Source organism: Rhamphochromis sp. 'chilingali' (genome assembly GCF_963969265.1).
Source record: "Rhamphochromis sp. 'chilingali' genome assembly, chromosome: 3".
Taxonomy (NCBI): Eukaryota; Metazoa; Chordata; class Actinopteri; order Cichliformes; family Cichlidae; genus Rhamphochromis; species Rhamphochromis sp. 'chilingali'.
Genome location: NC_137931.1, coordinates 31,470,465 through 31,493,663, shown reverse-complemented (window position 1 = coordinate 31,493,663; position 23,199 = coordinate 31,470,465). Strand labels below are relative to the sequence as shown.

Genomic DNA, 23,199 nt, shown 5'->3' with positions numbered 1-23,199 from the left:
CCAGACCAGGAAAGCCGTAAGAAGGAGATTGGTCATGATTGCCACATTAATGCATTGTTTCCAATTCACCTAGCCCACCACTGTGCTTATGGTCGCAAGATGACAAGAGACATGCATCTGGCACGTGCTTGGCGCACTTGATTGTCACCTGTGCCATGAGGGCAGAGCCCTCAGCTTTGAATTGTCTTTATATGTGGTCAACAGCTGCCTGCTTCCTGAATGCATACTGCAACTTAATTAGGTAAATCTTTCCAAATGTATCATTTAGGTAATGTAGTTGATCATTAACATAGATTAGTTAAAGATATCGGGGATCGGATTATACGAATGTACTGTGTACCATGACGACAGGGTGGGGGAGATAGAGAGGGAGTGTGAGTGCGGTACAGCTTCTGGATCACACTGTTTGACGGTGATGAGAAGTTGCGGCAGTGGGAAATGGACGGAATGAAACCGGGTTTTAATCACCGCGCATCTGGCTCTCCGAGTGCGCGCAGTTTACGTCTGACATGAGTTCGGACTGCGAGAGTTACTACACCGAAGAAAACGTGCTCGTGGAGAACTTCACGTGTCCGAAAGCGGACGGTGACACCACGGCACTCTACTGCTGCGGGTTCAGTGACTTGAAGTACTGCTGCGCTGACCCCAACAGCTTTTTCCCTTACGAATATGGATACATGTGGTGGCTGAGGTAAGAGCATGTAAACTCTTAAATCACTGATGAGTGTTTCATAGAATTTTCCGATTTATAGATGGTACATGACATTGATGTAAATCAACATGTATCAGGCAATCTCCAGAGCGCAGTGAGAGCAGGAAGCATGCGATGCCAGTTTTCTGGCATCTCTTGGATTAAACAGAACCGCAGAGGGAAATATAAGGTAAACGCGTGGATGGGTTGTAAAGCGCAGAATCATTTAGTGTTCCTATTAGTGCTTTGTATTTAAGAGCCAACTTGCTGATGACATTTTGCGTCTCGTGTCTGTTTAACTCCAATCAGAGACGAATTTCAATGAATCTGAAGTTTTAACTGCAATACGGTGCAGAGGAAATTATGAAGGTGTACCACAAACAAGCAAGCAAATGATGGAAGATAAATTAATGACTTATGCGCTGCTCTCAGGCATGCACGCGCATACTGTAATTAATCATTTAAAGTAAATAAATTGAAACTGAAATCAGAAACACGGAAATAAAAATATAAGAAAAAAAAGTGTAAATGTTCAAATCGGATGTAACTTCTAAAACAGTAAATTAGAACTGTTGAGTTTGTTTGTTTGTTTGTTTGTTTGTTTGTTTTGTTTTTTGTGCTCAGGGGCCCCTCTATGCTTGATGTTCAAGAGATATGGTTAAACCAAAATTTGCCCCCAGGGTTATTATACATAATTGGATCATTTCTGCAATTTGTGTTATGACTCATAAGCCACAACATAAAATGGATGCTGACCCCGGAGGAAAACAGGGGCTTTGTGTCAACTGCAACCAAGAGAGCATGACTGGCATGGCATGGTGGCCATATTAAGTTGCCATAGGCAATTCAAGTTGTGGACAATTGTCAATTAAGCCCAAGCACCTAGACACTCTTGCAATGCCAGTAGGGATGTAGAGGGGCCATATTGTCATGTTTCAGTTTTCCTATTTTGGGTATTTAAGATTTGTGATTATGTTCTTATTTTGTTCTCAAAATTAATGTAACATATTTCATAGCCCATTATTTTTCTATTTCCTTTTTTAAAATATTTGACAGTAAAATATTACATTATCCTCCATTGTTCAACAGTGGGGAGATTCACATACCTAAACCTTGGAAAAGAACATCATCAAAAGAGAGTGCAACATCACCTGTTCCGCACAAAAATCTCAGTAGCTGTGTATGTGTAAAATCTATCCATGCTTTCATGTCTGTGGGAGTTAAGGTCAGTGAAACTGGCCAACAGCGGACACCATATGGCTACTCTGCATCATTATATGTCATTATATGTAATAAGAATTTCAGTGAAACACTGGTGCTTTAACACTTTTAAGCCACAGAGTATGCATTCATATCATCATGCAGGAAACAGAGAGCATAACTCGCATACTCTGCTGCTCAGGTGCAAAAATCGAATGTTTAGGACATCTTGTTCCTTCATATGAGAATGTAGTAAATGTTCTTGTAGTCTTTAGTGTGGGGGAGAGAACAGAGAATAATAATCAGGCTTCTATTCTGTGATTTTTTTTTTTTTTTTTTTTTTACTTCAAGTACATTCTATACTCTGGATTCTCAGACAGTAAAGTAAAATGTTAATTAGGAAAGATGGTGGTTTTCATCAGTTCTCACATTCTGCCTGCATACACTGCATATATACATATACTGGCATTTTCATGATGCTGCAATTAATTATGTAATGTGTTAATTAACTATAAATGTTCTGCATAAACAGTGTTTCCAACTGAGAGGCACCTTTTCAGGTTTCGAGGGGCACATCCAAAGGTGTTTTTTAAAGACGTGTTTCAGTTGAAAAAGAAAAGTTTTGAGAAGAGGTGTCAAACGTAAAGGCCTGGGGGCCAGAAAAAGCCTGGGCAAGATGCCCGCTGGACATCTTTGGAAAACGTGAAGGAGGGCATACATTTTTAACAATATTTTCATAAATTTTACAGCTTGTTCTGCTGACAAACACTTTCCATTTATACACACCAACAGTAATAAAGTAATAGATTAACAATTAACAAAAAACAATAGACATTGTTTACAGTGTATTCAAATTGAAACAAATAAATAAATAAAATATATAAATATTTACATAAATCATTTGCTTCAATAAATGAACTACCAGAACCTTTTCTCTACACATTGATTTCAGTTGAAGCCCAAAGAGTTGCACAGACAGATTAATTTTATCAACTAAAACAGCATTTCTTTATCATACAGTTGACACTGCACTTCTGTTGACTTCTTTTTCTTATATTGCGATGTCTCAGAGATTAAAGTGCAGTTAAACCTCCGTACACCGAGAGAAAGGGGAGTTTCCCTTTGATCTTAAGTCCAGCCCACCTAAGATCAAAGTGAGCTGTATGTGGGCCACTGTGCAAAAAGAGTTTGACATCCTTGCGTTAGAGGCAGCTCTTTTTAAAAAAAAATTATTATTTCTATTTGACTCTGCATCAAAACCGGGTTTAACATGTGGATTTTGCATTAATACATTTTACATTAACATGGAAAATGCATCTCCCAAATATTAAATAAAATGTCACTGCCACCTTCCAGTGGTGATTTGCTGCTAGAGCCTGGTGGGTGGGCAACACGTGCAATCCCACACATTTTGTGAGTTCCTGCTACGCCATTAACTAACATAAATAAAAACAAACTTAAAGGGGACATATGATGCTAATTTTCAACTCCACATTTTCCTTCTTGCACTCTTGGGTTTGATGCTGCCTTTCCGTTCAACGTTTGTCTGCAATGAGCCATTTTAGCTCCTCCCCCCTTTAAGGCCTTACTCTGACTGGCTGCTACTAATAAACAGACAGTTTGGACAAAAGGTGGGTGAGGCTTCTATGGATCGGCAGAGGTAAACATTAGAATCTTTCAGTTAATTATTTAATGCTCACTGACACGCTCTGCAGGGGTGGGGGCGGGGGGTAAGCCACAGAAGGTCATTGCTGAAAAGGCTAGCTGTTTGTGGAGTGCTGTATTGAAACACATTAATGGAACGTTGGTAGGAAAATGTACAAAAGCTACAGGAAAGACCGCAGCCTTGAGAATTGTCAAGAAAAATCTATTCAAGAATTTGGGCAGGCTGATTAAATTTGGAAATCCTAGAGTCTGGAGGAAAAGGCACTGAATCTAAGCTGTTTGAAGTCCAGTGTGACATTTCCAGCCATTGCTGACCATGTTATTACTGTGCTTGTGCATGGCCAGCCAAGTAGCAGGACCTGAACCCTTTCGATTCTGTCATGGTCCTGAGTCTGAGGACTCAGTGTTTTGTGTTCCTTATGCTTTTGTTCATTCAGAGTGTGTATTCTGTTGTGATTTTGCCATTTGTTAGGTTTCTGTTCTTTGCCTGCCTGCTTCCACTTCTCTGTGTTCCCTCTGTCTGTCCATGGTGTTATTGTGTCTGCTCATGAGTCTGCCTGTCAAGTTCAGTGTCCGGTCTGGTTCTCTGTGTCTGTTAGTTTCCTGTTTTATTCTGAAAGTTCATGTCTCATGTCAGTGTGTTCAGTTTTACCTCTCCCCTGTCTCGTTAGCCTTATTGCTCCCAGCTGTGTCTCCCTCCTGTGGCCCATTCCCTGATTACTCCCCGTGTATTTAAGCCCTGTGTTTTCCTGTGCTCTCTGTTGCGTCGTCTGTTTAACTCCATGTCAGTCTGCATTATTCTGTTACCTGGTATTCATTCTGCGTCTCTCTGCCATCTCTCTTTGTGCATTTCGCTCCTCCTCCCGTGAGTGTCTGGTTTAAGTTTTGTTCTTTAGTTTTCCCAGTTTAGGTTTGTTTACTCCCCGCTCTGCTCTTCCTGTTTTGTCACTTTATCACCTCTGCAAATAAATTTTCACTCGCACCCCAGCCGGTACCTGCATCTTGGATCCTTTTCTCAATTCACCACACGACTGCTGTGCAGCCGTGACAGATTCTCTGTGGGGTATTGTTAAAAGGAAGATGAAAAACACCTGACTCATAAATGTAGACGAGCTGAAGGCTGGTACCTTATCAATTTAACCTGAGGTTCAGTAACACCTCAGAACTGCCACAAATAATTTGTGAAAAAGAAGCCCAAGCGAAGTATTGCCTGTATAAATGCATATACATTTCTGATGTTGGACATTTTGGTCTTATGATCTTAAGGAATTATTCTCATAATTTAAGACATTGTATTTCTGATTTTCATGAGCTATAAGGTCATATTTTCCATCAAAGTCAACGCCTCACGGCAGTTTTTACTGCAGAAACTTTAATTGTGAGGTCCAGACCTCAGTAACCTCATAACTGGTTTTAACCAGGGGCGACCGTGGCTCAGGGGGTTGGGACGCGCATCCTTAACCGGAAGGTCGCCGGTTGGATCCCTGGGCTCTGTGTCCTGGTCGTTGTGTTCTTGGGCAAGACACTTTACCCTACCGCCTACTGGTGTGAGGCGCAATATGGCAGCCTCACTTCTGTCAGTCTGCCCCAGGGCAGCTGTGGCTACAACTGTAGCTCGCCTCCACCAGTGTGTGAGAGTGAATGAATAGTGGCATTGTAAAGCGCTTTGGGTGCCTTAAAAACTGCTATAGAAATCCAATCCATTATTATTAACCATGGTACTGATATTAACAGTGCTGTGAGGTTAAGTTTGAGATTCAGAGTCACTGCTTTATAGCGTGCATAAGCAGAGGCTACATGTATTCTGAATTAGTGAATTTTATTGCATTTGCTGTTTCTCAGAATTAGTCCTTTTTTCACTCTGCTTGTGTCTCATAGGTTTAATGCAATAGGTTTAATAATAGGTTCAATAAGTCCTTAACAGAATGCATTAAGAAGAAGGCCAAAAAAATAAAGGAAAATCACATGGGGAGGCTATTATTGGTTTTTCTTTTCTTTTTTTTCTTTTTTTTTGCCTGTCCCGTTTGGCTCTTTTGCCATCAGAATTGTTGTCTAAAGGCAAAGAAAGATGCCCAACAGATTTACTTTACCAAATTGACCATCCCAGCCTTGCCGTAATGGTCCATTTGATTCACCTTTTATTGTTTATTTTATTTTCACTTGCTGAATACGGGACAGACTTGACTGGGGGAAAGAAGGGGAGAAAGAAAGAGGGAAAGAGAAACAGCTGAGAAGAGGGACGGGGGAGAAGGGCAAAAGACAAAAACCAACAGAATGAGCAGGAAAAAAAAAAGAAATAAAAAATGCATATATCAATCACCTGGATCACCTGTTGAGAAAGAAAAAAGAAAATAAGCAGAAGAGAACAAGAGTAATAGAATAAACATCATCACAATGATATATGGGAATATGACAGTAAATACTAAATATTAAACATTATTGTGCAGCACATAAGATCAACAGAACACAGTGTGCTTTGAGGTAGGAGCCAAAAAGGGTGTAGTTTGTGGGTGTGATCACCCGTGTGTACACCTGTGAGCATGGACGTGCTTGTTTTTTTTTTTTTAAAAGGTTCCTTCATGTAATGATCTGCTAGAGGGTGTGGGGGGGCCACAGCCCCGTCCTCCAGGGCATGAAGCAGGTATGGAGGAGATCAAAACTCCAGACATCCAGAGGCCCCCAGAACACAAGAGACCAAGGAAGACCAACAGAGGGGCAGCCGCGCCACTGTCCCAGAAAGATCTGAGGAGAGTCCCAGATGAGGGCTCACTCAGCAGCCGCGGAGCAGAAGCCAGGGGGAGTTGCAGTTACGCGCCCGTGAGCTCCGCCGGCAGCCAGCTGCGCCTGAGTGACCGAGCCCCAAGCCGAGTGGCCGGGGGCACCCCACCTCCGAAGTGGCCCGAGTGAGCCCCAGGCTCCAGGCCCCGATAAGCGGCCGCCAAGGAGTGAGCCGGTGTGTACCTGGACGCCCATCCCCGGACACAAAGAACCACCAACGCACCGATGTCTGAGGGAGTCCGCCACTGGCAGGGGAAGTGGTGGTGGGGGGAGATAGACCTCCAAACCTTGGAGGGCCTGAGATGTCCCCAGAGAGGTGGCGCCTGACACCCAACCTGACATATAGACACAGACATACAGGCACACACAGATACAAACATCCATTCCCACCCTCATGCTCTCATATGCACTTACTCCACACTCAACCAACGTGGAGACAGACATAAAGAGACGCTGTACACACGATCACACTCCCCAAGCTTACTCTACGAACCGGGTCTAGGTACCCTTGCCCCTGGAGGGGGGAACTGCACCCAGACCCAGGTGGTGTTACCCTTTTCCCTGCGGTGGGGGGAGGCAGACCGCCCTGACTCCGCAGCAGCAGGGAGGCCCCACACTCCAGACCGCAGTTGGACGGCCAACTCCTCCTTCTAGCCCCCCCGCTCCAGCAGGCCGCAGAGAACGGGGGTGAGAGAAGACTCCAAACCTCCCTCCACCCGCTCATTGTAGTGTTGATGCATGTGTGTTCTAAGGTGCATTTAAAACCCAGGAGGGCATGGAGCTACCTGCCAGAGAGCAGCAGGTAAGCGCATAGTCCCTCCTGATAGCCCTCAATGTCTACGTGTATTTAACATTGAGAGGTGGGCAACGACGCCAGGGGTGGGGTGTACACCCTGATGGTCTTTTGGAATCCGTGTATCGTGCCCACCCCCAAGATCCTATATGTATGTGTAATGAGAGTGTGAATAATGTGAATGTCTAAGTTGTGGGATAAAATTGAGGCAGAGGCAGCCAGAAGGGGACAGAGGGGGGGTGTAGCCTCCTCTGCACCCTGGTGACATACCCCTACTCCAAGGTCCTGCATGTGTGGGTGGTTTTGGTGGAGCGGGAAGAGGGAGGCAGATGGAGATGGGGAGGGAAGGAAGGGAGGGGCAAGTGACCCCTCCCTGGGGCCAGCTCCCCCGCTGACCCCAGTAGGCACTCCCATACTCCGCGACCCGCCAGGGAAAGGGGGCCCAGGCCCATCCAGACCGGGGCCCAGTGCAGCAGCGCCTCCCGGCCCCACAGAGCCCGGGACAGTCCACCCAATCCCACCACAGAGAAAACTGCACCCACCCCACCATCCACTCATCTTCCAGACTACATAAGACAATAAACACCCAGGCTGAGATCTTCCTCCACCTCTCCTGTATCTCCCCCTCCTGCAGAGAGAGCTCCTGAAGAGAGGAAAGCTCCTGCAAGATGTGACAACCTCCCTCACCAGTTGAAGAGCCCCTCAGGTGGCTCGACACACCGGCGGCACCCTGCGCCAGGGCTGGGCCCCCATGCACCCACCTGCCCACAACCCCGGCAACACACCAACCAGGACCCAAGCCCCCGAGGCCCGGCCAGGGCCCCAGCCCAGAGACGGAGCGCCCCCAGAACCTCACGCCCATCCCGGACCCACCCAGGGGCAGCCAGGCTACCAGGTCAGTAACCCACATCCGTCAGCACAGACCCTCCCCTAGCCCCGCTGCACGCAGCCACGAGGAAACCGTCACCTGAGAGCCAACAGAGCCCCTAATTGGACATGACCGCTACCCCGGGTTGAGCCCCCCAAGAAAGATGCCTCCGGGGAACCCCCCGACACCCTAAGCCTGTCCCTACCCCCACACCAATCACAACAGTGAAGGCAGGACCAAACTATGACCCCCCACCCCCACTAGGTGATGGAGCTGATCAAAGGAGCCCAGAGCAATTGATCTGATGTGGTGGCAGAGGCTGTATCAAGACTAATGTAATCTAATAGATAATTTCTATATTGGTTAGAATTAAGATTATTTTTATTTTTCCAGTTCATGAGGACAGTTTTCTTGGCTGTGCATAGGGCAGTGAAAACCATATGGGCTATATTCTTTTCTGAAGTGACATTATCTAAGCTGCCCAACAAACACTATTCTATTCAGGTATGTTTCTATGGCTTTGGCAGTTGTTTGGGACCATTGTCACACTGAAAAACAAACCATTAGCAGTTAGATGCTCTCCAGATATTTTGATGCATGCTCAATCATCCAGGTAGTAATGTAACGTTTTCAATGGGAGAAACATCCAAGTGACTTCTTCAGTCTCAGCTGACTGCAGGTTTCCCCAATCTTATAAACAGTCCAAACTGTACTGTTGAAAACATTACATTCAGATGAACAGAATCAACCATATGCTTTCCAGATAGTTTTGTATTGTGGATTTAAATCTAACAATTCTTTTCTGCATTCATAATTACATACATTTTTAAAACAATTTGCAAATATTCAAAACTGCCAAATTCTGAACCCACAGTTTGACACTTAACAAAACCGTAGCATACGTAGCATCAGTGCCTAATAATGATCTGCTGCCAGGTTGGTATGAGAACTGAATGAGCTGAAAATGAGGCTGAGGAGTCTGCAGTGGTCCAAACTCAAATTTCTGACCTACATGAGACTCCATCCAGGTGCTTAAAGCAAAACGCCTGTATCCATATTTGTGCGAAAGTAAAATAGCAGGTGTTCAAAATGCGATGAAAAGAAGCAGGGATGATTGTGAAGGTGTACCCAAAATGATTACTTATTTTTCTTAACTCTCTATCAATAATGCACAATTGGAACAAAGAAGAAAATATAAAAAAGAACAGACAGTGCTAAATTTCAAGCAGTGACTCTTGATAAGGTGTACACATACCAGACAAGCAGACATTTCCCCATCACATTAGCCTCCATATTGATCTCTTAAAGAAATAAATGATTTGTACTTTGTTGTAGGGGAGCTCCTAGTAAATGATCCTTGTCCTCCTCTACATCTCAGCTTACTCAGTGTGCCAAGCGACATTAGTTTAAGAGTTTGCATTTTGTTTAACTTTCCTCTCATATGAGCACAATGGCAAAATTTGTAACCAGGACTGGCCAACAAAATAAGTAGTCTGGTAGTTTGTGTGAACTGGGTAACCATGGATGAGCCAAAATTGACAGCCTGATGTTGTTCATCCTGTACATTTCTAGCCATCAGCAATATTGTTACCTCTCTGAGCTACAGTAACCAGGAAGTGTTTTTCTGGTGTGTCTTTGTTCTGTGTCTTCTAGTCTCGGAGCCCTCATGGGTCTCTCAATAGCAGCTGTGGTTCTTCTCGCCTTCATCATCACTCTGTGTGTCCTCTGCTATCTGTTCATCACCACCAAACCCAGAGGTCTGGACAATGGACTGCCGCTGCGAGCACCAGGTACAGAGTTAAACTTTCTGCTAACATATCAATAAAATACACAGAGTTAAGTAGAACTGGGCCTCTGACAAAGTCAGAGCCAAAGGTTCTGAAATACGTCAATTGGTATCTTCTCTATTTATTATTAAAATAATGCTAATTTCTTGCCTTGGTTTATGGCCAGTCTTTTTGTTTTATTATAGACATTATTAATGTACTTGATGAGCAAGAAAAAATCCCAAAAGACTTCTGATGAATATATTCATAAGCACAAAAGTTATTACTACACAACCAATGAGAGATGCTTTGCTTTGGATCGTTTCTTGATCTGGAAACAAAACATTTTGCTTTTTTTCTTAATTACTGAAGCATTAAACTGTAGAATGCATCAGCCACAGAGTGTGGGTGGATGTTACAGTTGAATTTTCAAAAGTTTTATCTCAAATTTGTGACCTTTACAGTGTGCTACTCCAAAGAAGTATTTTGAATGAAAAACCAAGAACACGGCATTTAGGAATGCTAAAAGAACCTGATATGATTTCCTTTCAAAAAAAACTGGAAAACCTTCTTTGACAAGACAGCCGAACTTTGTTGCTGAGTGAGGAGGCAGCCTTGTACTAGATAAAAAATGTTTGCAGAAAATTACATTTGGTGGAGCTGTGTTTGAAACGTTTTAGAGCAGGTGTTTTGTAACCGCTATCTCCAATTCAGTTTTGATTTGGCTCAAGTTTGTGTTTGGGCAATTAGAAGTTTTCTGTCTGGATTTCTTTCCAAATGATTTTAAGTGTCAGTAAAATGGTTTCCATGTTGTGCCTCACAATTGTGGAGCTGTGACTGGACGACTCTGGGAGGGTTTGGGTGGATATTTTGAAAGATAAGTTAGAGCTTATTTTTTTTCATTCATGTGGGCTGTTTGAGAAATGGCCACAGTATAATTTTTAAGTCTTTTAAGTCTCACTGTGCACATTGTTTTGATTTTATGACTCACAGCTTTACCACGGTCACTCTCACTCCTGTCTTCAGCAATTGTTTTTGGAGAGCTTGTGCTGTCCTTAAGAGAGGTTCTGGTAAATCCATTTTTGTTATGCATGCAGGACCAGAAAACAGACAGTTAATTAATAATGACAATAATAATATGACCTGCTGTGACAAAACAAATTTCCCACGTGTGGGACTAATAAAGGTTATCTTATCTTATCTTATCTTATGACCTACATGTTCATCCCACTATTTATTAGACATAAAAACAAACTGAAAATAGAGTGAATAACAGACTTTATCGCCAAGACAGAAGTTAAGTTAAGTCAAGTTAGTTTTTTCTTCTGTTCACATGCTTTATTAGACTTGCATGTTTTTGTGATGACTCCAGCTCATGTAGCTGGTGTTGTTATTATAAATGTATTTGTTCAGCTTCAAGCCTTCCCTTCATATTCAGGAAATATGCAAAAAATCTTCTGACCAAACAATATATTGAAAAAAATTGGCATCATTCTGCTTCCAAGTTTGGAGAGATGTTAATCAGTGTCTGCTGTGAATTAAAATATGCTGCTTAAACCAGATATCCATAATCACACGAATCACACTCCTCCATGCTTCAGGGTGGAAAATACACATGCAGGTATCAGGTTTTCACTAATCTAATATCTCTTTCCTGTCTTCCTTGGTCTTAGCACTTCTTTTCTACTTCTTGATAGTTTTGCATCTGTGCTTTTTGTCACGATGAGTTGTGTGACTGTCAGTGGCTGGACCCACGTGCAGGACTCGGAGACAAAACATTAACTTAAACGACGGTTTTATTTGCTGGAGAGTCACCTTTGGACGATACATAAACAACAACTTAAACTAACTAGACAGGAGATGCTGAAGGAAGACGACCATGGATACACACACACAACAAACATGGAGGACGCAACAACTGGCAGGGAAAAACACAGGGCTTAAATACATACTGAGGTGATTAGGGAATGTGAAACAGGAGGAGAGCACAGCTGGGACTCATCAGACATGACAAGACAAGGGGAGGCAAAACTCAACACATTGACATAGTACACAGACTTTCAAAGTAAAACAGGAAACTGAACAGACGTGGACTAAACTAGGGGATACAGTGACAGAAATCAAACCCAAGAGAATCAAAACACATCATGAAAACAAAGATAACTAATACAAACAGAAAAACACTGAGTCCACAGACTCAGGACCGTGACACTTTTAGTTTCCTGAAATTTTCCAGATTAACTAATGTGCATGCACTTATGGACTGTTTTTGTTTAAAATATGTCACACTTTTTCTTAAAAACTTTGTTTCCTATGTGTTATTTCATAGTTTTTAATGTCTTTTGTTTTGTTCTACTCAAAATGAGTTGATATGTTCATCGTTGTTTCAACCCTGTTGTTGATTTGGCAGGTCTAAGATTCTTAGTTTGAACTTTTTGTGTGCATTATAGCAGTCCCTTTGAAGATTTAGATGTGTGCGTGTTCAGATATTAAAGCTACCTGTCTCAGGTCAGAAACTGAATCTGAACAAAGAACAATGGGGATGGAGTTCTGAATTTAAGAAAGAGACATGTTGTCATTCTAATAATTTGCTCCAAACAAAGCTTTAATTCCACAAGCAGACGCGAAGTGCACAAAGTGTGTAACCCCTGTCTCCTGTGCCGTTCGGCTTTGCTCATGCATATAAATTATTAAATATCTTTAATGTTGTTTTCACTCGAGTTGCCTCATTAGATTTCTGCACAGGTCTTCACACACATCTACAACCTGCTCTTTCATTCACCCCGCTGTGGGGTTTGTTGTACCTGTTAGACACTGCTGTCATTATAATTGGTCGATGAAGTTTGGGGACATCGTGTAATTCCAATCTTCCACTTGAATGGAGGTCCAGTCTGCCAGAGTAATTGACAGCACTGGTGTGGGTGTGCAGGGCATTCAAAACGTATATCAGAAACTCTGTCCGTCCGCTCACTTTACACAGGTGGCATTGCAGTCAGAAAAAGAAATATTTGCATTTTATAGTGATATCTGTAGAGGCCGTATAACCTAACTCAGTCGGAAAGCTCAATTTAAGGCTTAACGTTTCAAACAAGATTAACATTAAGGGGTGAGATGGGGGATTAAGATGTTCCCAATACTCTCTGGTAATTTATCATTAGCCAAGGTTGAAGTCCACAATGTATTAATTTTTTTAAGTCATGTGAAAACAGATTTCTTTCTTTATTTTCTGTAAATTTGTAACTTGAAGATGTCACACTATGTAAACTCTTTGAATTACTGTGGTTTAGTAACAGTGCAAAGAGATAAATAGTAACTTGTAACACATTTGTAAATGATCAAACTTCTAATTACAAATGCCACTGGGTTATCAAGAAACAGTCCACTGATCACAACTCACATAGTGTTAAAGTTGTCTGGCTGACTCAACAGGTTACTCCTGTGCCTGTGCTGAGCAGGGGAATATCTGAGACAAAATAATGTGCTGTTTATTTGCAGTTTATGCGTCATCAAGTGTTCAGTTAGCCATATTTTTCTGACATAGCTGTGAGAGTGATTGTGGACAGTGAAGTTGTTGCCAGTTTGGCACACTGCGTTAACACACAACGATCTCTACAGCAACTGGGTAGACCTGAGATGGCGTGGCCTCGCCTGCAGCCTGTCTGCTTGGACAAGCATTTCACTGCATGTTGTACTGCGAATTGTGTATGTAACAAATAAAATTTGAAGTTAGGATAACAAACATTGGTTTTGGTTTGGTTGGCTTTTCACATGCTGTGTCACATAAATAGCAAAGAAAACACATGAATTTGCAATATCCAACAAAAAAACTCCACTTCTGTGTAAAGTTTGAATGTTCTCCCTCCCATGTCGGGTAATCTGGCATGAATGCTGGGTTAATGGGTGATTCTAAAGACTGGTGATCTGTCCTGGGCATCTTGCTCTTTGTAGGCTCCAGCACCCTCATGACCCTAAATTGGATCACTTAGAAAACTGATGCTTAAATAAAGATTGTCTAAATGATCATGCATTTTGGTCATTCTTGTTGACAGCCAGTAGCCATGCAATATTATGGACAGTTACCTCATCATGCTGAAAGTGTGATCTTGTTTCCCTGGTGAACAGGTAGTCTCTGATTTCACTTTACAGATATCATCAGCGTTATCATAGTAAATGGTACTAAGTGGAACCACAAGCCTTATCATTTCTTCTTCAACTTCTTCTTCCAGGTTCTACATCTAGCCCACAAGCACCAGGGCCTAGTAACAGCAGTGTCCCACCTGGTCCCCAAGGCCTCAGGAAACATTTCCTGAGAGGCAGGCTGGACTGTGACAACCAACCCCCGGACCCTGACCGCCTTTTCCAACGTTGTTTCTTGGCTACGGTTACGTCTGTCAAAGTGGAGGGTCCTGCTTAGCCAGAGTTATTTCTTGGTGTTTCTTGGCCGCCTACCTGTCATCACTCCACTATAGTTTTCTGCATTATAACAATCCAGGCTGAGCTGAAGTTTGATCTCCACATAGTTACATTTTGTCATGTTTGATTCAACAGAACACAAATGCAAACATTTCTGTTTGAGCCCTGAGACAAATTTTTCCTGCTTTAGAAAAAGAACAAACTGAAAAGGTTTCAGCTGATTAAAAATGTAGCCAAAGATGCAAATGTGATTTTGATGGCGCAACCTTTTGCATGTATTACTTTTAGTTTGAAGAGTCACAACTATTATTTGTTGCACTGAAACCCAGAAGTTATTGTTCCACTTAATCAACAGAGACAGCAAAACCTCTGATTGGAAATCATTATTTTGCTGCCTGTCCCAAAAGGCTGCTTGGAGGAATACAACTAAACAGTACAATTACAGGCTGCTACTTTATGGATAGTTGAATATTTGTATGCTGGAAAATCACCAGCAGTGAGTATTCAAAAGAATATATTTACTGAAAAATGTTGATTGCACATTATTTAAAATCCACAGTTTGAAATGGCTTTAGATGGATGAGCTTACTTCTAAAAAATTTCTTTAAATGATAAGTAACCCCAACATGGACCTTGAGGGGAGAAAAAACAAACTCATTGACTCATTCAAATAACGGGGGGTTTGGGGTGGGGGCGAGGGGCGCACTGAGTTTGCCCACATGCTGTGTGTTTGATTTATTTGAGCCATTTCTTCTCATTTAACACGGTGGCTCTAAACACAGTGAGCACAGGTGAAGAGACATTCAATAAAGAGAGGGTTGAACTCTGAGTTAAAATGAACCCGAAGCATCTCACTGCTACCGAATCCTGTCGGCCTTCTTTTTTTTTACACATTTTAGACATTTTTTATTTGTAAGTCCTTTTAAGCATGTGACAGGTAACATTACTGGCTTTGTCAATCTCTTAAAATGGTTTTTGTCTTTCACACATGGGTTACTTTTATGCCAATTTCTCTCATGGAACATTGACACATAACACTCACGACCCCGGCTATGAGAGCTAAAGTACATGTGCAATTCTTGCCAAACAGTACGTTCAAAAAAACTGTTGCACTTTTGCCAGTCAGCATTGTTTGTTTACTGTAGTGAAGCGTAACCATTACAACCACCACACTTGTCACCCAGCATTGTCACTAAAGAATGGCTGGGTGCGTATATGTTTGTGCAGTGCAGCAGCAATGGCTAGCTGCTCCTGCCACTCCCAATCAGGCCTTCATAAAGACAGAGCTCTTTCAAAGAAAAAAAATATAATTTTTATTGCAAATGAGAAATTCCGTTTTTTGTTTGGCCTTTTTCTCCTTTTTTGTTCAATGATAGTGGACCAAGTTTATTTAAAAATAGGACAAATCTAAGTGATAGGAAGTCCTAAATAAATGATAAAATAATGGCGACAAGAGAAAGAACCAAAGTGAGATGACAATGACTGAAGGAAACACACAGACTAAATGCACAAAAAGGAAAGTGACAATAAGACACAGGTGAAGTGAATCAAGACAGCTGAAAGAGACGCAAATAATTTGCACAAAGAAACAAAGAACAGAAAAAGAGAACTGCAGGACAGCAAAGCGAGGAAAAAATAAGATGTTGTAACAAAAACCAACAACCATGACAGATTAACATTTGTGATTTTAAAGGAAATGTCTACAAAACTCCAAGATCGATCACCAGTATCAGGTCAAATGTTCACTCTGGGGGCTACATTGGTTTGTTTTGTATGCATATATTTAGCGCTGTTTAACAAGCCAAACTAAAACAGTTGGTGATCATTATTCTTTCTTAGCAACTACACCTTAGCGTTGTCATTGTGAGCATGTTACAGTAGTATTAGCACCTGTCTCACAACAATGCTGTGCCTTAAATTCGGGCTCACAGAGCTGTTAGCATGGCTGCAGTCTCTTACTTTGTGTTGTACGAGAAACTATAGCCATCCATGCAGACCTGAAGTACTGGAGTATAAAGTAGGCACCATGCATGTGGTTGATACTGGCACTCCAGCTCGAATGGCAGCAGTTTGTCTCTGGAAACTGCCACTGCAGAGCAGAGCAGAGCAAGGGTGTGTTAAAACTGCATTTAAAGCAGTCCAACTGTACATTGTGCTTTGCTCAGCAACCACCAAATGAAAAGAAAGCTACAGATTTTGCTTTGTTTTTATGTGCCTTTTTGGTTTGCTGTTTTTATTTGTTTTCAATCCAAAACATTTGAATTATGTGATTTGACTTTGTAATTTCAGTGTTTTTGAGTCAGCTGTAGGAATGAAAACTAGGTCTGGCCACACTTTAATCCATCAGTGTTGTTGTGCTTTGCTGAGTGTGAAAAGAATCTGGAGGAATTTCAAACCCACTTGTATATCTCCCGTTCACATTATGGAACAGTTTGTGTTTACTTTGCAAAGAAAGAAAGAAAGAAAGAAAGAAAGAAAGAAAGAAAGAAAGAAAAATAAATCAGCTTTATGTTGTAGTTGTGGGTTTTCATGTTAATGCAACTGCTCAGTTTATTTAAATGATAGGTGTCAGGCTTATTAATGACCTACATGAATTACAATAAATCGTTCTTATTGTTGAAATGTACTTACAGAAAAATGTTTGGCAGCTCAAGTGCCTATTACTGATAAATAAGTTATTAAAGATTATGAAGCTATATGTGTGTGTTTGTGTGTGTGTGCATACTGTTTGTTGCCTTTATTACATAGCTTTGAACTTACTACGGTACACTTTTTTTTCAACATACTTTTTTTCAATGTTCATCGTGAATATTTTATAGTTTGACGCACCGGAGCTGCTGTTGGAGTTTCACTGGTAATTTACTCCCTATTATAGGATGTTTTTATGAGTCATTCATATCAAACCACATGTCAGAAGACAGCCCCGCTCTTTACATTTGCAACAGCACCATCAAGACTCCAAATGTCTTTCCAGCAAACTCTTGGTCCTCTGCAATCCAAGCGCATAGTTTAGTAGTAGTTCATGGTTTCAAGTTATACCTAAATGTATGTGTATGAATATGAAATTTGTGCAAAACAGTTCAAATGTAGCCACAAATGTTTTTATTTTTAAAGCAGTCAAACTTGAGCCTCTTCATCCAGGCTTCAATGCAAAAGCCACACTACCATCTTCATCCTCTCTGTGTCTTACAAATACAACAATTTCGGCTCATTAGACCATTTTCACTGGTGTAGTGTTCACCTCATGGTGTCCCTTTTTTTTTTTTTTTTTTTTTTTTGCCTGATTGCCACAGTCTATTCCAGACAATTAATGTTGATGTGTCTGCTGCTTATCTGCTTATCGACTCTTACCTGGAGTAAATTTAATTGGTGATTTCTGAGGCTGGTAACTGAAATGAATTTATCCTCTTATCTACAGCAAAAACGGAAAAAGGGGAACATTCAGATCTTTCTTTCCTGTAGTGATGTGAGAGCCAGTTTTATCACACTGTTTGATGATTTTTGGAACTACTTTTAAAGAAACGTTCTTGAAATGGTTCAGACTTATTTACCTTTTGCTTACTTACCGTCTGATAGTAATCATGGTGCCATGAGTTTGGTGGTCTTACAAGACGGGCTATCATTTAGGCTAAATGAGGCACTTTTTCACGACCCACAACATCAATATATAAACATCTTATAGTTGAAATCCATTCTTGCGGGTTAGTTAAATAAGTGAAATTGAACAGGTGGTGAGCTAATCTGAGAGACCGGGACGATAGTAAAGAGCAGCAGCTCAAAGTAGTGAAAGCAAAAACTGAGTGAGCAGGTGTTACAAATCTTTTGAGTGGTGCCTCACTTAATGGTAATTTTTAGTTTATATGTTTTAATATAAGGCACAGCAGCTCGGTTTCATGCTTGTGCTTTGATCTTTTGGAGGCTTCCAGACAGTATGTGATGTTTAGTGGGGATGAAGGTTCAACACTGTCATAAGTGTGCAGTGTAGTTTCACTAGTGGAATGAAAAGTGTTGCATGTGGAAGGTGATGCAGCCAAAGAACTGCAGTGAATTTCTTTTGAGATCACAATAATTAAAAGATGTTTCATTTTGAGGCTGTTTAAAAACACTCAGAAAATGAAGTATTTCATTTTGGGTACAACAGCTTGCCACTGAGGCAATACCCTCTAAGGTACTGCTGCTGTACACTTGACAGGTAGTGCTCATTTGTACTCTTGTAATTTGAAGCTACCGTACTGAGAGCAGTCTGAAGCCTAGTTGGTTAGGAACAGCACTTAGTATGTCAGATCCTTCACTCGGATACATAATTAGCACCAAATGTAGGGAGAGGAAGTAGGTGGCAGATCTGAAATGAGTCATAGTGTACTCTTGTTCCTGAGGTTTACTCCTGCAGGAAGCGCTAGTTTGATCATTTACGCAGACTGCAAAACTACCAAGGGAAAAGGTTTCATATTCAAATTCATCTTCAATCTTATTTAAGTAATAGCATTAACCTGAAGTGTTCCATAAAAATGATCTTTCTGCTTATTTCTCGAACAGTGTAAAATTTCAGTCTGACGGGGAATTCAAATTCAATCCATCACTGGTTTCATTGTTTCGAAACAGATGAGCCAATCGTAGCGAATGATGACAACAAAATCTCAAGAAGTTGAAAGAGGCCTCTCCATGAAATTATATCGGTATTGGCAGTGTACAGAGACACGATTTGAACTCACAGCACTTTAAATTTCCAGCCACACGCAGATGGTTAAGTAATACAATGATGATGAAAATAAACAATGAAATGTGAAATTCTGCTTAAGCAAAAAGAAAGTTGGAAAGGAAGCAATAACGCAGGACTGAGGAGCTGCTGTATCAGATATAGAACACTGATTCATAAAGACAGTATGGTGTGTGTAGGACTGAATGAACTTATAGTGCCATGGTGTAATTTGTAAATGACTTGTGGCAGGTCAGCACACTGGATGGATGGATGTGTGGGATGGCACTGCTCTCTCTGGCATAGCACTTATCCAATAAGTGGATCTAATGAATTTAAGGAGAGGCGTGAGTCATTTCAATAAATGTTCTCCTAGTAACACCACAATGAAACAAACAAAGGAAGAGATGGGGAGACTATTTTTGTGTTCTGACCAGACAGTCAGTACAGTCAGTCCTTTCCAGTGCTATAGGTATCCCATCATTACAAAGACTTTGCAACAGCAAGTTCTGTTTTGTCCTGACGGCCATTCTTTGATTGAGGTTATAAAATGTGTGGCCTTTTAGACGTAAGTAGTGACTTTGCTAACTGATTTAACACATAGAAGGACATGTGTAGGCAGAATTACAGGATGGAAAAAGTATTCCACCTGTGTGCTGCATCAGTTTTGTGTGTTCTCAGTCTGCTTATGCAACGGGATTCAACTAATCTAAGTACTGAGAACAGCTCAACTGTAGAGCAGGGGTAATATCAATCACAGGGACTGATGTGAGTTTATCAGTAGCATTACTTGCTTTTAATTACTGTGGTTCTGTCAGCCTGAAACTCAGCTCAGCTCAATGAACTGCTGAGTGGGAACAAGATTTAGAAAAATCTCTACATTGTGATAAGAGAGAAACTCAAGCCGTAGAAGTCCAGCTACTGACTTTGCGCCTTGAACACTGGCATCCCGAAACTGGTGTTTGATCTCTCAAGAATTACCTATGCTGAGTACTCACCTCTTTACACGCCACACATGAACTACGTTGGTCTTACATTAAGTAAAAAGTGAGGGAAAAGTTATCATAATCATAGAGGCAGATAGAGCCACATTAATAAGAAAGACACTGCTGAAATAAACTGGAAGATTTCACAGCTGAGTCAAGCATTGTTACAGACCTAGGGACAACCTCCACCTTCAAGACACCAGCACTCCGCAAACGTTGGCCTGTCTAAGCCACACTTGCAAAAACTGGTTAGAAATAGTTTAAGGACCGAAGAACAAGAGGTGTTGACCTTACCTGAGCTCAATAGCAAATTATGTGGCGACATTCAACTGCAATCCCAGCAGTTCACTTCAGTGCTATGTCACATAATTCCCTTCTAAACAGCTGGCAATTATAGGCTCATATAGGGTGTGATATTTTTAACTCTTTAGCCTACAATGCTGTTATGCTGTATCAGCAACCCACTTTACCCCAGATCCTCCTTTTAATGTATGTACTCACTTCACTAAGGTCAAATCTGTCATCACTCCTGCCTGATTTGCTCTGTTGTCTTGCTTCTATGAGCATACAAAAATAGACTCTATTATCCAGAAACAGCTGTGCTCTCTGTAAGTCTCTGAATAAACCATTTCCAAATATAGATCACTGCAGATCAGATATAAAATATAGTCTTTTGAGTGCAGAAGTGCTGACTGAAATCAAATTGATTTCATGTATATTGTGGATTCTTTTGGCACTGTAACAATATCTCGTCTCCTTTGTTGTCTAGCACTATCATCAGGTCAGAAATTCAATTTGTCCAGTGATTTTGTTTATGACAAAATACCTGCAAAACAAATGACATTCCCATTTGTCTAATCTGTATGTTATCATGCTAGATTCACTGCTGGGACTATGCCCAGTCTCACAGAGCTGCTAGTGTGAATGAAAACCATTTCTTTCTTTCTTTCTTTCTGTCTTTCTTTAAAATTATGGAACACTCCCATGATGTTGAAACTCAAAAACAAGATCGCAGGCTTGATTTGAGCTTCCTCACGGGAAACAAAATGTCCTGAAGGGGATTCTATCTTGTCATTAAAGAATCAGCAGCCTGATACAATAACAGGTGATTTCTTAGCACACAGGCTGATAATAAATAATGTTGACTGGGCACATGCAGAGCTAGCCTGGCACAAGGACATGAAAAAACAACAAACTCAATAATACAGAACAGCTCCAAGGCCGTGGCCATTGGTGACTCCAGCCCTGTGTGGGAACTAGAAACAGCATTTCCTGTCAGCTGTCTGACTTTTATGCTGCCGCAATCTGACACAGGGCGGGAAAAAGTGAAAAAGACAGACTGTGTTTATCTCCGGGATGTGAGAAGCCAGAAGAAGGCAAAAAAAAAAAAGAAGAAAAACCTGGAACATCTTAGTGTCATCTGCACTGAACCTCTGCAGGCAGCCAGATGCAGGTACTTCATATATTGATCTGTTTGTTTAGTTTATTTGCACAATTCAGCAGCATCTGTGAAGCTATTCCGAAATATCCATAGAAAAATGCGTGCATTTAATTGAATTCCTTTTAAATTGCCCCTTGGTCTCATAATACAAAAAAGATTATCTCAAAACTTCTGATAGTCGCCTCACAACATTTGAAAATAATTAGTAGAAACTCAATAAACACAAAGCAGTTGTTAACGATTTTTTTTTGTCTTTGTCTTGCTGCTATTGATCGCTTGAAAACTCTGACATAAGAGCACGATGTAAAAAAAATTCTATCTTTCATATTAGCAGCGAAAATATGTAATCATATATATAGACAGAGAGACTATATATTTTCTTAATGAACAGCAATTCAGATCACACAATATACTAAAGCCTGTTAATATTGCTTAATCGGACGGTCATCTTCGTATAGCAGAGTGGCGCAGCGGAAGCGTGCTGGGCCCATAACCCAGAGGTCGATGGATCGAAACCATCCTCTGCTATCGCATGTTTTAAAATCAGCGCATGTTAAATTTGGTGTACAATTAAACATGCTCATCATAAAGAGGCCCATCGCGTATAGGTGTAACGGAGAAACAGCCAATCAAATCGCAGCTTTTCGGGCATTGGAAAAAAATGGGGTTTTTTTACACTGAACTGTCTGAGCGCGGGTTCGAGTCCTGGTTGGGACAAAGGTTGTGTTACATTATCAAAAGTTAAACACCATTTTCAATTTACTTATCGTGGATAACATTTATTTTTCACTTCTAATTTTTATTTCATTATCATTTTATTTATATTATATAGTGTTATGGCCTGTGGAGCAATTTTTCTGCATTACGTACCTATACTGTCACAAAGTACATAACTCAGACTAAACTGTATCATCACAGTCTTGAGATGATACATAGCAGACATATAGTCTACAATTATGCAGACATCCAACTTTTAATACAAAGACTAAAGCTAAAACTGTAATACAGATACATTCTGATGACATAGAAAATGAAGCTTATACATAATTTAAACAAGCCATGTCTGTAATAAGTCATCTGTCTGCTTCCTGGTGGCTGTTAGTTTATATCTATTCATTTTCCAGCACAAACTCAGTACTGACATCATTACTTTATTCCAGTCATGCTCTTGCCAGCCTCCACTCTGCATGCTTTAAATCTGTTGCTCTTCTGCTTCTGCCATTCTGCGTTTCAGATCCTCAGCTATGCAGCCCGCCTCCTCTTCTTTCTCCCCCTCACCGTGGTCACTCAGAACCCTGTCCCAGCCTCCATCTTTATCACTACCAGCATTTTGACTCTGGGGTGTGGCTTATGCAAAATCCTGTCACTGCTGAGATTTCTTCTGCTATGATGGGTCATTGGAGTCTAACTGCCTAACAGTTACATTTATTTCTGTATCTCAATAAATCGTGTTCAGTTTTTCCACATGATCTCTCCTTATTGAACTGCTTTTGTAGATAAGCTTCAAGCCAGAAAGCAACAATACCTAAACCAAAAATATTATCATCAGAAGTGAGAAAGTGTCTGGACTATCTCCAGCTGTGTTGCATGTATTAGAGATAACTTCAGACACTGTCTGGTTGTCATGTCTGAAACAGGCTGTATAGTCACACAGATAAAAGACAGCAGTCATGCTTCTAATATTACAAATCAACCAGAAAGATTATAAAGATAAAAGCTGTGAGACCCCACTAGAGAAAGGATGGCTTGTTATCATTACATGAAGTGATTTAGAAATAATATGTAAGCTTTCAGGGCAGCACTCACAGCTTTTTTAAAACTGATTATCTGATGGTGAGCACACACAGGTATATAAACATACAGGTGAACTCTAAGAGGTTATAAAGAAGAGAGCTGTGCTGC

At 41.1% G+C, this 23,199-nt stretch overlaps 1 protein-coding gene across 1 annotated transcript; it reads left to right on the top strand.

Annotated features, from left to right (window-relative positions):
- The first annotated feature begins 204 nt into the window (after positions 1-204).
- LOC308394088 (protein shisa-like-2A) lies at positions 205-16,861 on the top strand. Its single transcript, XM_080878260.1, has 3 exons — positions 205-691; positions 9,649-9,785; positions 13,988-16,861. Exons 1-3 carry the CDS (start codon positions 510-512, stop codon positions 14,173-14,175), a joined length of 507 nt encoding a protein of 168 aa, XP_080734386.1. The 5' UTR covers positions 205-509; the 3' UTR covers positions 14,176-16,861.
- The last annotated feature ends 6,338 nt before the right edge of the window (positions 16,862-23,199 follow it).

Excerpts from the sequence above, each read along its gene's own strand:
- LOC308394088 (XM_080878260.1), top strand. The coding sequence starts at position 510 with ATGAGTTCGGACTGCGAGAGTTACTACACCGAAGAAAACGTGCTCGTG. Across the intron at positions 692-9,648 it reads GGATACATGTGGTGGCTGAG|TCTCGGAGCCCTCATGGGTC; the intron begins GTAAGAGCATGT and ends TGTGTCTTCTAG. Across the intron at positions 9,786-13,987 it reads ACTGCCGCTGCGAGCACCAG|GTTCTACATCTAGCCCACAA; the intron begins GTACAGAGTTAA and ends TTCTTCTTCCAG.